The sequence below is a fragment of the Bidens hawaiensis genome, unplaced genomic scaffold, assembly GCF_021521415.1.
Source record: "Bidens hawaiensis isolate Kalapana, Puna unplaced genomic scaffold, B.hawaiensis_p1.1 tig00018577_1, whole genome shotgun sequence".
NCBI lineage: Eukaryota > Viridiplantae > Streptophyta > Magnoliopsida > Asterales > Asteraceae > Bidens > Bidens hawaiensis.
In genome coordinates, this window is record NW_027492815.1 from 76,063 (window position 1) to 92,465 (window position 16,403).

General features: G+C 34.8%; 2 protein-coding genes, 1 non-coding gene and 1 pseudogene across 3 annotated transcripts; 2 read left to right on the forward strand and 2 right to left on the reverse strand.

Annotated features, from left to right (window-relative positions):
• Positions 1–1,538: 1,538 nt before the first annotated feature.
• Positions 1,539–4,605, reverse strand: LOC143556473 (uncharacterized). Its single transcript, XM_077045780.1, has 8 exons — positions 4,501–4,605; positions 3,947–4,159; positions 3,644–3,835; positions 2,654–2,854; positions 2,463–2,543; positions 2,244–2,382; positions 1,904–1,996; positions 1,539–1,801 (listed from the first exon to the last, which is right to left on the reverse strand). Exons 1-8 carry the CDS (start codon positions 4,603–4,605, stop codon positions 1,728–1,730), a joined length of 1,098 nt encoding a protein of 365 aa, XP_076901895.1. The 3' UTR covers positions 1,539–1,727.
• A 2,318-nt stretch (positions 4,606–6,923) lies between these two features.
• TRNAL-CAG (transfer RNA leucine (anticodon CAG)) lies at positions 6,924–7,004 on the forward strand. Its single transcript has one exon. It is a non-coding gene; the product is annotated as a tRNA-Leu (tRNA).
• A 784-nt stretch (positions 7,005–7,788) lies between these two features.
• LOC143556474 (xyloglucan galactosyltransferase MUR3-like) lies at positions 7,789–9,279 on the reverse strand (annotated as a pseudogene).
• Positions 9,280–13,900: 4,621 nt separating this feature from the next.
• Positions 13,901–15,434, forward strand: LOC143556475 (xyloglucan galactosyltransferase MUR3-like). Its single transcript, XM_077045781.1, has one exon. The coding sequence runs from the start codon at positions 13,924–13,926 to the stop codon at positions 15,409–15,411; it is 1,488 nt and encodes a 495-aa protein (XP_076901896.1). The 5' UTR covers positions 13,901–13,923; the 3' UTR covers positions 15,412–15,434.
• The last annotated feature ends 969 nt before the right edge of the window (positions 15,435–16,403 follow it).

The following is a 16,403-nucleotide window of genomic DNA, read 5'->3' on the forward strand; positions in this document are numbered from 1 at the left end:
CGCACCGCTGCTGCAGCTCCATGGCCGCACCGACAGCCCATACCTTTGCCGCCCTTCGCCCGCCGTAGGTCCGCAGCCTCCGTCGCCCACTGCCACACATCCACAACTCCGGTCCGTGTATTATTATTTTATTGATTTGTGTACTTTACCTATTTGATTTGTGTACTTTACCTATATTTATATAATTTGTGATGTAATCGGTTTGAATTTGTGTATTGGATTATACTATTGAAAGTTTATAATATCAGAATTTGTTGAAATCAAGTTAATTGATGTCCGTAGACTGATTATTGATGTCGTGTTTATCAATTTAGGTTTATTTTGTGTAAACAAGCTTGAGCTTGACTTGTACTTACGAGATCTTGAGAGTTGTTTTTCAATTATTGTTGAATTTTTATTAGTTTTTTTTTTGAAGGAATTGGTTTGTTGAATTATCATTAGTTTTTGTTCAATTAATTAGTTTGCATAATTGTCCAATTATCATTAGTTTTTTGTTGAAAAAAGTTTGTAGAAAGTTTAGGTTTAATAAAGATCTTGTTCCATTATGTTTGCATAAAGTTTAAGTTTGAAAACCTTTTTTATGTTTAAAAATTCGGTTTATGTAAATTTCTGTTTATTTTAACAGTTTGCAGACGTGTTAAAAAACAAGCAATTTTCTTTTTGTAGACTGTAGAGGTTTGGTCCACCTCTTCTGCTACAGAGGTCTGCAGATGTGGTCCGCAGACTGCAGACATTTTACCTCTTAAAATACAAACAGTACCTAAGTGTTATTATTAATTATATGACTGTGAAACTTTGATTGCCTCTTATATCCTCACATACATATGAATTTTGGAGCTGAAGGTCTCTCTGGAAGCCACCCTATTGGTAAAGGTACGGTGTGCCTACATCCCACCCTCTCCAGACTCTACTTATAACTCTGCTATTAGTGGGATTTTCCACTGGGTATGATTGATTGTTATAGCTTTACCCTTCAAAAGGTTTTTTATTACTTAAATTAAATACATGAATTGTTGTATCATATGCACCAAGTGCTGTAAATCTCTTAAAAAGGTTCTTGAAATACCATTGTCAATCACATAAAAAAATGTATAATAATAGAGTAAGTACATATGAATTCACATCAAAGCCAAGTCCTTTATTGTTTAACATGAAAAAGAAGTCTCAGCTTTAGGCTCTTAAAAGTAATAGTAATTTTTAAGGATTAATGCCATTACTCATGAGTGGTAATGATATTTGAGTTACTTCAAATTATGTATTTTGAATGTTATAGGCCCCCAAACCAGTTCATTTGAAATATTTTAGTTCAGTGTTTTTCTTGATCTCAGTTGTTAGCAGGATATAGTAATTCTAATGGGATTGGTTTGTTGTTTATGCTCACTTGTTAACAGTAACGATGCAAGTCATTGTTAGGCTTGAGAGTAATATAATAATTTAATTAGAAAAAACCTACATTTTAAGTTTCGTTTTAGACCTTGAAAAACCAGTATAAAAACATGTGATAAAGGTGGTAAAACTACTTTAAGCACAAGTCAAAATCGACAATATCTTCATCTAGCGTATAGTTTGATAAACGTTAAACAGTCATTGATCAAAACTACTTCCGCAAGGAAACATTACATGAATTTGCATACTATCTAATCAAAACATTAGTGTACATGCATGCATTACAGTAAAAATAAGTTTACCAGACTTAACAGAACACTGTTGACCACATGTAATTTGGTTCAAGATGGAAGGGACCAATTTCCACTTTTGAAGTCTTTATAGAAACTGGATCTCTTTGAGACAACAAAAAACACTGTACCCACAAACAAAATTTAAAAATCAGCACAAAAATAATAGATAAACAAGGTTAGATACAAAAGAACACGAAAAAGTTTAAAATTTAATCGTTACAAACCAGGGATTCCGGGAATAACAAAATTCGGTTCTTTAAGAACTGCATGAAGGGTTCTTCTTTCATTCACTTTCACCCATTTGGAACGCTTGTTTCCTAAAGTGCATACAACAATAGAAATTATAAATGAGAGGTGGTAACGGGTCAGCTGGTAAACACTTTGTTGACCATCTTTATAAAACTTATACGGATATAACAGTTAAAACTATATAACAAAGTATTTTACGAGGTTTTAAGATCATGAAAACACTGGTTTGACTTTCAAACTGGTCAACATTTAGGGTTTATGTTATAACTTAAAATAACAGAAAGAAGTAAATAATAAATAAATAACTAAACATACCAACTGGAGAGACTCCTTTATTGGAATATTTAACTTCATCCGTCTCATCATCACCAAAACTTTCAAGATGAGAAGCAGCTGTACCTTGTAATAAATTACTAATAATTTCTTTCTTTGACAAGCAAGCCCCTGATCCTGCCTGGTCAAGGAAAGTCAACACAAAATGTTAAAAAGAAATTATAAATCAGATCATATATAGCACAGGCCGCAACTTCTTACCTCGTAGTACAACTCAATAGCATCACGTGTATAAACATTTTCTTTATCCCATGGTAACGGTTCAGCACTATCTGAAAACATGTTTTATAGCTAAGGATTGACAAGTACACTATACACTTTGTTCATTCACAAATATATTTTTATTTTCAATTTAAGTAAGTTTCTGATAAAAGTAATGAGCGGAAGGATATCAAGTCAAGATGATCTGAAAACATATCTGTTTCACAGAAATCCTCAATGAAGTCGCTAGACATAACCTCTGCATACAGTAGGAGAACGGGCCAGTGAAGTATATGATCTTTATCTAATACTGGTTTTTTCAATCCGGTTAGTTCTTGAAACATAGCTCTTCCAATCTTCAATCCTCTTTCTTCAATTGCCGACACTATGTCCTGCAAAATCAATTAGAAAACCATTTAAAAGAAAAGGAAAACTAAAACGCAAAGAAAGAGGGTTGTTATGATATTATTAGAGTTGACAGATTCAAACAATACACTTATGATTGGTTGATTTGTCATATACGAACATGAACGGGGCATCCTTGTGTTTGTTCATTTAACTTTAACCGAAAAAATAATCGAACACAAACAATTAATCAAACCTGGTTTTCTTGTTCATGTTCGTTCATTTAAGAAATGAATGTGTTCATATTCGTTTATGTTCGACCGTTAACAATATAAATGAACAGTTCAGAAACGCACATGAACAAGCATAAATGTGAATGACAATGTGTTGGGCCTAAAAAGTTGCTAAAACTGTACTAAATGGTAATGGTTCAAAAATATTTTAAATGAATATATTAAGGAATGCAAACTAGCAAACATAAATGAATGTAAATGAACAAACATAAATGGATTTAATGAGCATTCACGAACATATATAAACAAACGAGACGTATGCTCATGTTCTTTCGTTTAACTAGATGACCAAACATTTTGTTCATGTTTGTTCATTTATTAAATAAATGAACATACACAAACTTCTTGCCACCCGGTTCACGTTCAATTCGTTTACAGACCTACCCGAACTGCATTTTGAACGCATACAACATATTGAAATCGTTTAATTCAAAGATGTAACATATTAGTATATTACTATAATACTTTCTTCTTGCAATCATATTTATTGCATTCTACATTCATAACTTTTTGCAAACATAACTACAAAGCAAGATGCAAAACCTTAGCTGTTTTCAGAGCATTGGATACTTGGGCCTCGCGTTGTTGAACTTCTATTATTTGCGAATCAATATGTTTTTTTAATTTCTTTAAATCTTCATTATCTGCATTCTGTTCAAGCCCTTTTTCACTAAAAGCCTTTGCTTCAACCAACTTATTGAGAGATAACGATGCTTTAGCCGCTCTATAATAAGCCTAGAAATTCAACAAACACACATGCGCATAATCAGTTAATCGCATATTAATAAGAATTTGAGAAGAACTCACAGAAATTGAGTAAACAACAAGCTGAACAATAATGACAACCTTAACATTTGTCGGGGACAGCTTTATGGCTTCCTCTGAATCTGAAATAGCACGGCCGTAATTTCCAAGTAGTAAATTAACATGTGCTCTATTAGAATAAAGTATTGACGTCTCGGTGTCACTTAAAGCCTTCTGATTTATGGCCCGTGTGTAACAATTAATAGCCTGCTGATAATGTTTCTTCCCCATCTTGACATACTTGTTACCTTCTTCCTGTATTCCGAAAACAAACCGATGAAATCTACCAAAAGTTGGGTATGGCCTAATGTTCAGTGCCAAATAATTATTTCTTTTTGACCTCAAAATTGATGAGAATGATATTTTGGTTAAGCATAATAAAAAATGAATGAGTATATTGAACTGTATATATACACTTATTACACATGAGAATAGAGTATTTCCAGGAATTAAAAATTGAAAACCTAAACAACAGCTTTAATCTAATCTAATCTAATAACCTAATTAGTTCAAATTACTAGTATCAATCACGATCAACAATAATACACAATTAGGTCAATAATGAAGCCAGTCAACAAGAACAACAATAATAATACTTTGAGTTCGATAGCAGCTGATTCCTTGAGAGCAGAAATGACGTCAAGGTCGGCTAATTCACTCTCCGTTTGAGGCTCTGCACCTTTCTCCATTAACAACGCCATGCCGGAGTCAACTGGTGGAATCAATGAATAAAATGGAAGTGGCGGTTGTGTTGTGTAATTAATGGGCTGGGTCAGCTAGTTACCCAAAACCAGAAACGGGTTACTCAAAAAAAAATGCTGACCAGTCCCTTAAAATTACTAAATATATACCCATTAAATACCCTACCCGAACCTGATACAATAGGATATGGTTTTTAGAAATAAATCAATAATACATGGACCCGAACTTGACCCAGGTATTGCTAGTAACCGATTTTTCAATTCTCAGTCATACCCAGAACCGGGTATTAGAAAAACCCGATTTGTGCACCTCTAGAGGTGCAAATTATTTCCAACTGTTGGAGAATTGGAACCGGTATTCGATCTGATCCGGAACTGATAGTGAAACAAGTTTGAGTAAAACCAAACAAAGTCAGATTTGATAGGCAAATTTAAAATCGGTTTGAGAATGTTTCCATCAAAAGTTGAAACCCTTAAAACCAATCTTATGAACCAATTTCTAATACAAATATTACCGAGTCTTACAAATGTGGTGATGTAAGCATCTGCTCACCTTATCTAGGCTTTGTCCTTATCGTAGTCAAACTGGCTCTTAAAACACCTTAACAACCAGGGTTGTTCACGAGCTGACCCGAGCGAGAGTTTGCTCGTTGCTTGGCTCGTTTCAAATCGAACCGAGCCGAGCGACTCAAAATCGAACCGAGTATTTTTCGAGCATTTTTCGATCAGTATCGAGCGGTCTTAGCGCATTACTTTTTTTCTTATTCTCCCTTTAAATTCTTTTATAAGAAAGAAGTTTGAAGTTGAATATTATAAGCATAAAAATAAATTAGTAGTAGCTTGTAATTTTTAACAAAATTAAATTTTAAAGTTGGATATAAATGTAATAATCAATTAATAATTAAAAAATAATTATTTATATATAACTTATTTATATAGTTATCTTTAATATTAAAATATTGAAAACTAAATATAACTATTTTTTATATTTAAAGAACTAGAAAATATTCCATAATTAAAAGATATTATATTAATATTTAGTTTTTCAATATTTAAGATAATTATTAAAACAAAATATATATTTGTGAGTATATAAATATATATAAAATGTATTAAAAATATTTGAGCCGAACTGAACCGAGCGGACCTTTGCTTATTACTTGGCTCGTTTACAAACCGAACGAACGGAGCGGCTCGTTTACAATCAAGCGAAAAAAATGGCGAGAATTTTCCGAGCAAATTCCAAACGAACGACGAGCGGTTTGGACAGCGCTATTAACAACTCACCATCTCTTTTCCCCCTCTTAAGTAACCCATTTTTTTTTGACATTTTTGCATAACAACGTCCGTCCTTCCTCTCTCATTTGTGTCATCCACGTTCTCTTCCACATCATCCTCTCCTTTCTTACAAGTCACAAAATATTGGCATACTATGAATGCTCTGATCTCCAACATATTAATAAATAAAAGTATGGTTGTGGCATGTGTCGTATTTCTATGACTTCTAAGTGTTTTATCACGCCTTTTTTTCCCAATAGTTTTTTGTTATTTTTCTTCGCAACCAAAGACTCAAATCACTATTTTCTTATTTTTAAATATAATTTTGATTGTTATATTTATAATTTTTTTAAAAAAAAAAATAAACACATTTGTGTACGATAATCTATTTCATCACAATTTTTTGAGTTCAACCTATTTTTTAACGCTTCTCTTATTTCATCTTTCAGCATTTTGTGATATATAAATTCACTACTTAAAAAATTATAGAAAACCGGTTTCAATTTGAAACAGGGGTTTGCTTTATTCAATCCAAGTAATATACGAGTTTTAACCTAATATTGTATATGGTAAATTTTCGATAAATAAACACTCTGGCTTCTAAAATTTGTTCTATTATTAAGTTTATTTATTTATCGGTAGTATTTTTAGTCCATTTAGTCAAAACCGAAGGACACTATTTACTTTACAAGCTAAGGTTATACTAATATTATATGATTTAAACAACTGTGATACTATCAACTATTTTAAAAGTGTATAAAAATATGAGAGTACTATTGTTTTGACGAGAGGTAGAAATTGTCCAGGCGTTAATGGTGAATTCAAACAAATGTAACTAATAACTTTGACGTATCGATCATGTTTTATTTAGTAACTTATAACCACATTGTAGACCAAACTACCGAATACAAATTTGTACTGCATTATTTCGTACTTTAAAAGGTGAAACAAAATGAAGAAACTTATGCTCCTTACTTTAGGAATAAAAAGCAAATCTTACAATCAGTTATATACTAGAATCTAAGAATTATGTCTACAACGTCAAGATGGCCGAGTTGGTCTAAGGCGCCAGTTTCAGGTACTGGTCCGAAAGGGCATGGGTTCGAATCCCATTCTTGACATTCAATTTTTATGTGTGAAATTTTTTTTGATTAGGCTTTTAACTATATGACTATTGGAAAATTAACCAACTTCTTATAACTCTTTAAGGATTAACATGCAGATTACATGTTTAGTTCAATTAGAAGTTAGACACAATAACATTAAGGATTAATTGCATAATTATAATTAATAGAAGTTAATTCACCCATTGGCGTAAAATACTTGTCAAACGAGTATATAACACAATTTTCTCACCTTCATGTATTATTTTAGACGGACTAAATATAAATAAATTAGTCGCTTCATAAAAAAAAATAAATGGATTTGTACTGGCATAGTTGAATGCTTTAACATTAGTTAAGATTGTTGTTTGTTGAATTAGTTTGGTCAAAACGCGGTATGCTTTGTAGACATGCATGTTCTTCATCTAGACATGTTTTGATTAATTTCGATGTACATTAGTTGTCAGCTTAGATAATTGTAATCAAACTTATGAGTGCATGCTCTTTATGTCTTTTTCCTGTTACGTTTTTGCACTAGAATACGAATCAACCTTTTTGGTGCTCTGATCTCTGGACTGAAACTTGATTCCGGACCTATTTAGTTCATTGTGTTGATGCCTACATTGCTATTTGTTGGACATAAAAATGTATTGTTTATAATGAATGTAATATGATGAGTTTAGCTTGGCATTGCTTATAAATGAGATTGTGAAAATATAGTGGAAGAACACTAATAATGTCTAGGCTCAACTCTTATATGCTGTGGTAAAGCTTTCCTTTGCAAAGCATCAACAACTAACATAAAGAACCAAGAATGGATACATATTTTGGCCCAAAACTACAATAAATTTGCTTCCAACTCCAACAAAACAATGACCTATAATCCCTCCATTGATGTTGTTCAAGTTTGAGGTTCTTGCTTGTTCAATAAACCCTCTGCACTACCATTATTCAAGTTTGGTTTAGGAAAGTACGAATCCCACTCGCGAACGCCAACATCGTTACCTTGTTCTAACAACGCGTACTTCCAACTATATTCTTCGACTAAATCGTCATCCGTTCGCCCATCGATCTTATCTTGTCTCAACTTACTCACCTTGCGGATAATTGCCTTCAAAGATATATCAAATGCATCTTCTAAAGTCTCCAATTTAGAATCAGGATCAGCATAAATCAATCTAGGAATCATATTTATAACCTCCTCCCCCATCATCTTAACCGTTTTAGGGTCGATCTGACCGAGCTGTTGCTCTATAAAAACCGACATCATCATGTGGTATAAAAACTGAGTATTTCGTGTAGTTTCTAGGAACATGCCAAGTGTACTGCGTGTAAAACGAACCCGGATGAAAAAACACGGGGATACAACCCGCCAAGATCGAGTCAAAAGCCGACCTTCGGGTATATGAGTCCCCTTCCGGTTGTAAGCAAAAAACCGAGCTTTGAAACATTCTCATCACATTACTCGGCGAATGACAATTCTTATCATCAACCCCGCATTCCAAAAGCCTCCCGACACTCGAATTCTTACACTGCTCAATCAAACGACTCCTAATCGAGTTCGGGTCACCCGGACGTGGGGCCCCCACGAAGCAAAACAACCATTTCCGCTCCGTTTTCCTCATCCGGTCTTGCCAGTCGAAAACTTCCGAATCTTTAGACGGATGAAAATAAGTCGGGTATGGGATTGCAAAATCGTTTAAATTAGATGGGCTAGACTCGATTAACAAAACCGACATGTTCCTAGCAGCGGGTAACAACAAGAACTTATTCCCCCAATCGGAATCCTCATCCGTCTTTCGTCTAAAATCCCACGTCGGTCTACCCGCAACAAGAAAATGATCTTTCCCATTATAAATCTTCCATTCATCTCTTTTCCTTAACCACTCCACAAGTTCAATAGAAGCAGCATCTCTAACAGAAGCATTAAACCCGAAAATATATCTCGCAAAATCAAACCCTAAATAAAATGGAACATAAAACGCTTTAGCCGCGAATGCATCTTTAGTCACGCATTTATACCGCTTCATTCGGTTGAAGAAAATAACTTCAACATTAAAGTGATTGGTGTCATACCATCCGTGATCCGAAAACACGCCTTCGGTGTTGCTCAATAGCTTTCCGAATCCACCGTTGGTGGTGTGTTTACACATATTTAACCACTTTTGATTACGTTTGCATTCCGTAATCATATCCTCGTTGAACCGTGACGGAAGGTCGTATACGTAAACGTACCTTCCGTCACATGGATCGGTTTTAGGGTTTTCATAAACCCTAGTATCTTCGAAAACACCATTATTGAAGTATAATATGGATAAGGATAAGAAAGCACATATTAAGCCTACTACACATATATGAGATTGCTGGAACTGATACATTGATAGAAAATTATAAAATTAAACAAGTGAATGTGGTTTTTGAATTTTGATTGAATTAAATAAGACGAAGTGTAAGGTAGCGTGATTGGCGCATTTTTAAATTAGTGTAAGGTCTTGACGACCTATTTTTCAGCGTTGTGTCAATAAGTTGTGTAACAATTTCCAATTACAATACCGGTGTAAACAAGCCGAGCCGAGCCCGAAGTTACAAAACTTATGAGAGTTTGAGTTCGATTATGATAGCTTTTCCTAAAATTTGAGCTCCGGTTATGGGATTATTTATTAATTAATTTATGTAGGTTTTTAATTATATTTATATATTTTGAGAAACACCTTAAACGAGCTTAAGCTAGGCTCGAGCTCAAGAAGCATCTTAAATGAGTAAAATCTCTGCTCGAGCTTGGTTGTGTTGTGTGAAGTTAATACATAGAAATTTAAAGGAGGTAAAATTTAAAGCTCACAAGGCTTGACGAGCCTAAAAGGGCTCTTTATTCAAGGCTCGAGCTCTTAGTCGATAGCTAAAGAAACTTTATTTGAGACATGTACTGCTTGTATTGAGCTTTGTATTGATCCATAGTTCGATACTTGAGTAGCTCTTAATCGAACTGCTCGTTTGGAACCTAAATTAAATACCAGCTCCCTGTATTGTGCAATCTAATATTCCAAGTTGTCTTGCGGTCAATCTAAAAGGGTTTAGCTCGTAACTCAATGACGCCAAGAAACAATAACTTTGATTTTAGTAGAATCAGTTTTGCTATTCAAAATGAGGCAGCGACGCAACTTGTTACCCGCTTATCTGTCTCTCTATGGTAACTGGATCATTTATTTTAATAAAACAAATATTGAATAATATTTTATGGATAAATTAATAAAATATTAGTGTTGGTAGTTTGGTAAATTTAAAAATTTTGGGCGTCTCCATAAATAGATAAAAAAAACGTGAATAAGAAGTTATAATATTAAATACATTTATTAATTTGTAAAAAGTATTTCAAAATAAGTTTTAGTATTATTGTATCTAATATAGTTCATGGTATCTTTTTCGAGACGTATGAATTGATTTTATGTCGTATAATAATGTAACAAAAGTGATTATTTTATTATTTATTTATTGTATTTTTAATGGCGTGAATAGTGTTTGGTTGGACTTTTGGTTACATGGATTCTAACTAAGTCTTGAATTCATATACAGCATATATACACATCAAAGTGGATACACTTTTAATCGTGTGACCTGGGAGTGTTCATGGTCCAGTTGAAATGGTTTTTGGGTTAAATCGTGATCAAACCGTTTGTACTGGTTTTTGGAAATTGAAAACCGAAACCAAACCGTCAACAATCAAAACTGAACCAAACCGAACCGTTACTAACGGTTTGGTCCGGTTCGGTTTCACGGTTTAAAGTTTTAAACTTGTTATGTCTTTATAATAAAAACCCACAAAAGATAAAATAAAATATTATCCAAAATGCATAGAACAATCTTGTTATAAGAGCATACTACCCGTTTATAATTATATGAATCTCATCATTCAAATAAAAGAAATAAAGTATAAAAACAACTATCTCATGAAATAAATTAAAAACACAAGTCTTAAGTTTATAACTACAGATTGTGGTCTGCTACTACACTTTGAAGCTAAAAATAGATTTAGCCTATATTCATATTAATTAATCGAATCAAATATTAAATATAGATAACTAAATATATGCATTATAGAATATATAACAAAAACTAAAATATATTATACAATCTTACGGTCCGGTCCGGTTTTATTCGAACGGTTTTTTGTATAAACCGTAAACCAAACCGTTCATTACGGCTTGAAAATTTTCAAACCGACCGACCGAAAGTTAAAAACAAAAACCAACCACGAAATCAAACCGACGACCGGTTTGGGCGGTTTCACGGTTTAAAACCGAACCGTGAACATCCCTAGTGTGACCCAGTGGTGGATCTTGAGCATTTAGTATGGATTGGCCGAAAGCCACAACAATTGAATATTTTTTTTCCTACTTCTAAGTATCGGGTCGGCAAATCGGTTCGGGTCGAGTCAAACAATAATTCCAAACCCTAACATACCAAATTGAAAGAAATACAAAATGGTGAAATGCGAATTGCCGAACCTGGTCTTTGCTTGCTTCTATTGACTGTTTTGATTAGTCGATTTCACTCCACAAGAGTCAGTTCCAAACCTCAGGTCTCAGCAGACAACGACAGCGCCCAATCAATCAATCGATTTCACATCCAAACGATTTCATCAATTCACTTACTTGCTTCTCAGATTCCGTTTTAACTTCTGTGCCGAACCTCATAAGTCAGTAAGTCACACAACAGCCATCGCACAACGGAACCTCCATTTGTTGTTGTGTTCAAACATCAACCATATGTTAGGGTTGGATTTGGGCTAAATGTTTAGTTTTTTTTGTTTAAAGTTTATTTGGGTTTGGGGTTAGTCTTATGTAGTTTTATTTCTTAGCATTCATTTATTTATCTTTATGTTTATTTCGCAAACGATTTTTGATCTTCGGCTTTAAACAAACTTTACATTTATAAAAATTCAAGCCTGGCCTGGACTCAAATAATATGGATGGGCTGGACTCAAATAACTTGGCTGGGTCGGACTCAATTCATATATATATTTTCGTGATTTTTTTGAATTCATATATATACTAAGCGAAAAACGTAATGGGGCCGCGGCCCGGTTTGATCCGAATAAAGATCCGCCAGTGGTGCGACCTAAACGCATTTAACTTGTTTAGATAACTGAGCTGAACAAGTTGTTAGCACCTAGAGCAGAGGAGGGGAGCATAGCTTCCTTTTCAATTATTAGAGAATTTAGAAGGATTTGTTTTCGGAATCAAAGAAAAATGCATTAGACCAAGCATAGAGTCAAGAATAGAAATGTGTTATCACACAACCGCTACCATATATAGTGGTTTGCTGAGGTTTAACTATTTCAATGTATGCTTAGCCATTGGTTCTCAATTAAAGGTTATCTCTCATTTTTAAAATTGAGCCTTGTAATTTGTGAAGATAACTAGTGTCTTACCAGGGCCTTCTTGGCGTCTTGTAACTAAGCTAAATGAGACAATGGTTTTAGGCCTTCATTTTTATAGGACCTTCATTTTAAATATGATTTTATGTGTTATGAAATTTTGAAAGTAAAGTTTAGTAATTTATTAAAGGACCACAAGCAAGAAGGATTGCTTAACGTCCATTATTATCATTGCATATTATCCATATTTTATAATTCTTGTATATTCTCTAGTGTTATACGCATAAAAAAAATAAAAGAAAAAAGCCTCAACATTTTAGTTAGTTTTAGGCCTCCGAGGACGCTGAGCCGGCCTTATGTCTTACTAACAAACGTAAGTAGTAGTAGACTAGTAGCCATTCAGAAGAGCTGTCAATCTACCTCGACCTCTTTCTTAGATTCAAAATCGTATAAATAAAACAGATATGTTTTAGTTCTCAAATTCAATATAAGAACATCCGTAGTCGGAACAATTTGAAGGCGTTTTTATGTCAAAAGGCCTGGGAAGGGGGGTTTCCCCGGCGTTTTGGTTGGCATTGTTATGGTGAACATTGTGTACACATAGTTGTGACTACTTGCATTTTCAGAAAAAGAGCCGTTGGAACCCCCCCCCCCTCCCAACCCACCCACCAATGACTATATTAAAAAAGACAAAAACAAAAACCTTTATTTATATAAACTTAACCCCATTTCATTTACACAAAAAACCTTCTCACACTCTTTAACACTATCTTCATTTTTTTTCAAATTACCCAACAAATACTCCCCAATCTATATGGAGCAACTAAATCCTCCGTCGATAATTAGGGTAGGGCCACGAAGATGGACCCATGAAAAAGAGGTAGCGTTAGCAATGGCTTGGGCATATGTTTTCGAAGACTTGGACCCTGTGGAACAACGAGCGTTGAGATTATGGTCACAGGTTTTAACTATTTTGTTTCAAATGAAGGATCAAGCGATCGTATAGAGGAACAAATGTGTTTAAAATGACAAGATATGGTCAGACAATTAACGCTCTCGATAAATATACATCTGAAGTCATAACATAAGTCAAATGCTGATGGAATTGGGAATGGTATTTTTAACTATTTTATATATTTAATAAAGTGTTGTTTCAAGTATTTATGTATTTTAAAATTTATAATTTATACACTTTATCTATTTTTTATTTACTGAATGAAATACTATTTCTTTAGTTTTAATTAAAACAAAATTAGAAAAATAAAAAAAATTAAGTATTAATTATTGCGCGATATGAGGAGCTATAATACAATTGAATTAACCACAAGTGCAAAACACCTTGGAAAGTATTTTTTTTCTGACACGTGGCATACATTTACAGGCCACAGACACAACGTGAGAAAAAGTCGTAAAATGCGCTAATAACACTACTTTTTAAAATGCGCCAATCACGCTACCTTACACTTCATCTTCTTCCTTTGACTGCCTCACTGCATCTATTCAATTCAACCAAATTCACTTCTTTTACACTTCTAATTTCAACCTAATTGTCTAATTCGACCAATGGAAAGCAAAAGTTACGTGTTCCAGCAATCTCACATCTGTGTAATAGGTTTAATTTGTGCTTTCTTATCGTTATGCTTGTTATACTTCAACAACGGAGTCTTCGTAGGCAAATTCATATGGAGCAACGATCCATGTGACGGAAGGTACGTTTACGTATACGACCTTCCGTCACGGTTCAACGAGGATATGATTACGGAATGCAAACGTAATCAAAAGTGGTTAAATATGTGTAAACACACCACCAACGGTGGATTCGGAAAGCTATTGAGCAACACCGAAGGCGTGTTTTCGGATCACGGATGGTATGACACCAATCACTTTAATGTTGAAGTTATTTTCTTCAACCGAATGAAGCGGTATAAATGCGTGACTAAAGATGCATTCGCGGCTAAAGCGTTTTATGTTCCATTTTATTTAGGGTTTGATTTTGCGAGATATATTTTCGGGTTTAATGCTTCTGTTAGAGATGCTGCTTCTATTGAACTTGTGGAGTGGTTAAGGAAAAGAGATGAATGGAAGATTTATAATGGGAAAGATCATTTTCTTGTTGCGGGTAGACCGACGTGGGATTTTAGACGAAAGACGGATGAGGATTCCGATTGGGGGAATAAGTTCTTGTTGTTACCCGCTGCTAGGAACATGTCGGTTTTGTTAATCGAGTCTAGCCCATCTAATTTAAACGATTTTGCAATCCCATACCCGACTTATTTTCATCCGTCTAAAGATTCGGAAGTTTTCGACTGGCAAGACCGGATGAGGAAAACGGAGCGGAAATGGTTGTTTTGCTTCGTGGGGGCCCCACGTCCGGGTGACCCGAACTCGATTAGGAGTCGTTTGATTGAGCAGTGTAAGAATTCGAGTGTCGGGAGGCTTTTGGAATGCGGGGTTGATGATAAGAATTGTCATTCGCCGAGTAATGTGATGAGAATGTTTCAAAGCTCGGTTTTTTGCTTACAACCGGAAGGGGACTCATATACCCGAAGGTCGGCTTTTGACTCGATCTTGGCGGGTTGTATCCCCGTGTTTTTTCATCCGGGTTCGTTTTACACGCAGTACACTTGGCATGTACCTAAAAACCATAAGAAATACTCGGTTTTTATACCTCATGATGATATTAAGAAAAATGTGAGTATAGAGCAACGGCTCGGTCAAATCGACGCTAACACGGTTAAGATGATGAGGGAAGAGGTTATAAATATGATTCCTAGATTGATTTATGCTGATCCTGATTCCAAATTGGAGACTTTAGAAGATGCATTTGATATATCTTTGAAGGCAATTATCCGCAAGGTGAGTAAGTTAAGACAAGATAAGATCGATGGGCGAACGGGTGACGATTTAGTTGAAGAATATGGTTGGAAGTACGCGTTGTTAGAACAAGGTGACGAGGCGGCTGTTCGCGAATGGGAACCATATTTCCCTAAACCAAAGTTGCATAATGGTAGTGCAGATGGTTTAGTGAACAAGCAAGAGCCTCAAACATGACCAACTTCAATGGAGGTATGATTGGTTAGTGTTTCGTTGAAGTTGGAATCAATTTTGTTGTAATTTAGGGCCAAAATATGTATCATTCTTAGTTTTATGTATTTTAGTTGTTGATGCTTAGCAATGAAAAGCTTTACCACAGCCAATAAGAATTTGGGCCTATACCCACTGAACCAAGTAATATGAGAGTTGGGCCTAGACCCACTGAACCAAGTAATATCTTGACGAGCCTAAACATGCTTGAGCTTGGGCTTGATAACTAAACCAGTTTTATCTGAGGCCTGGGGCTCGGCTCGAGCTTGAAAAAGCTCGCCTCGTTTCGAGCTTTTTATCATTCCGAGCTCGAGCAGCTCAGCTCGGTTGCATCCCTACTCCTAATGTGTTTGCCATTGGACACCCCCCGCCCCTAGTACCTCTATGGATGATTATAGAGGTGAAAAAACTGGTTCGCGATTCGAAATCGATTTGAAAACTAATTTGAAATTGTAGCAAAACTGGTTATGTTGAAACTGGGTTGGATTGGGATTTGATCTGCCAAAAACCAGTTTACTAGTTTGGACTCCGTTTGGCGGTATCCAGGTTGTAAAACTAGCTATTTTTTTTTTCCAAACGATAGTATAACCGTTTAGACCCCCAACCCGCCCACCTTTTTTTTTCTTTGTTTTGCCCAAATCACTATTTAGCTCTCCATTTGTTATAGTAAATGTAGGTACTAGAAGAGTCAATTTAATCACAATATCAAAACCACTATTGAATATTTCAAAGCTTAAAAACGCTCTCCAGTAATGACAACCAATTGCTGAGAATGAAAAGGTAATTTATATTTGTAATCTTATTACTTTTGAAATATAACAACATATCCATCAAGTTCATAGTTTGCTTTCCACCCCAAGAAGCAATCGCACATGTAATGTAAGAAACGGTGGTCAGTGTGGGAGTCCAGGACTCGAATCTCAATGACATCACCGACATATGTGGATCCCATCTTTGGT

What these genes read in the sequence shown, in the direction of transcription:
- LOC143556473 (XM_077045780.1), bottom strand. Translation starts at nt 4,605, where the DNA reads ATGGCGTTGTTAATGGAGAAAGGTGCAGAGCCTCAAACGGAGAGTGAA. An exon ending in TTTCAGATCATCTTGACTTG is followed by an intron (nt 2,544 to 2,653) that starts ATATCCTTCCGC and finishes TAGCTATAAAAC; the next exon opens with ATGTTTTCAGATAGTGCTGA. An exon ending in CTATTGAGTTGTACTACGAG is followed by an intron (nt 2,383 to 2,462) that starts GTAAGAAGTTGC and finishes TTCCTTGACCAG; the next exon opens with GCAGGATCAGGGGCTTGCTT.
- LOC143556475 (XM_077045781.1), top strand. Translation starts at nt 13,924, where the DNA reads ATGGAAAGCAAAAGTTACGTGTTCCAGCAATCTCACATCTGTGTAATA.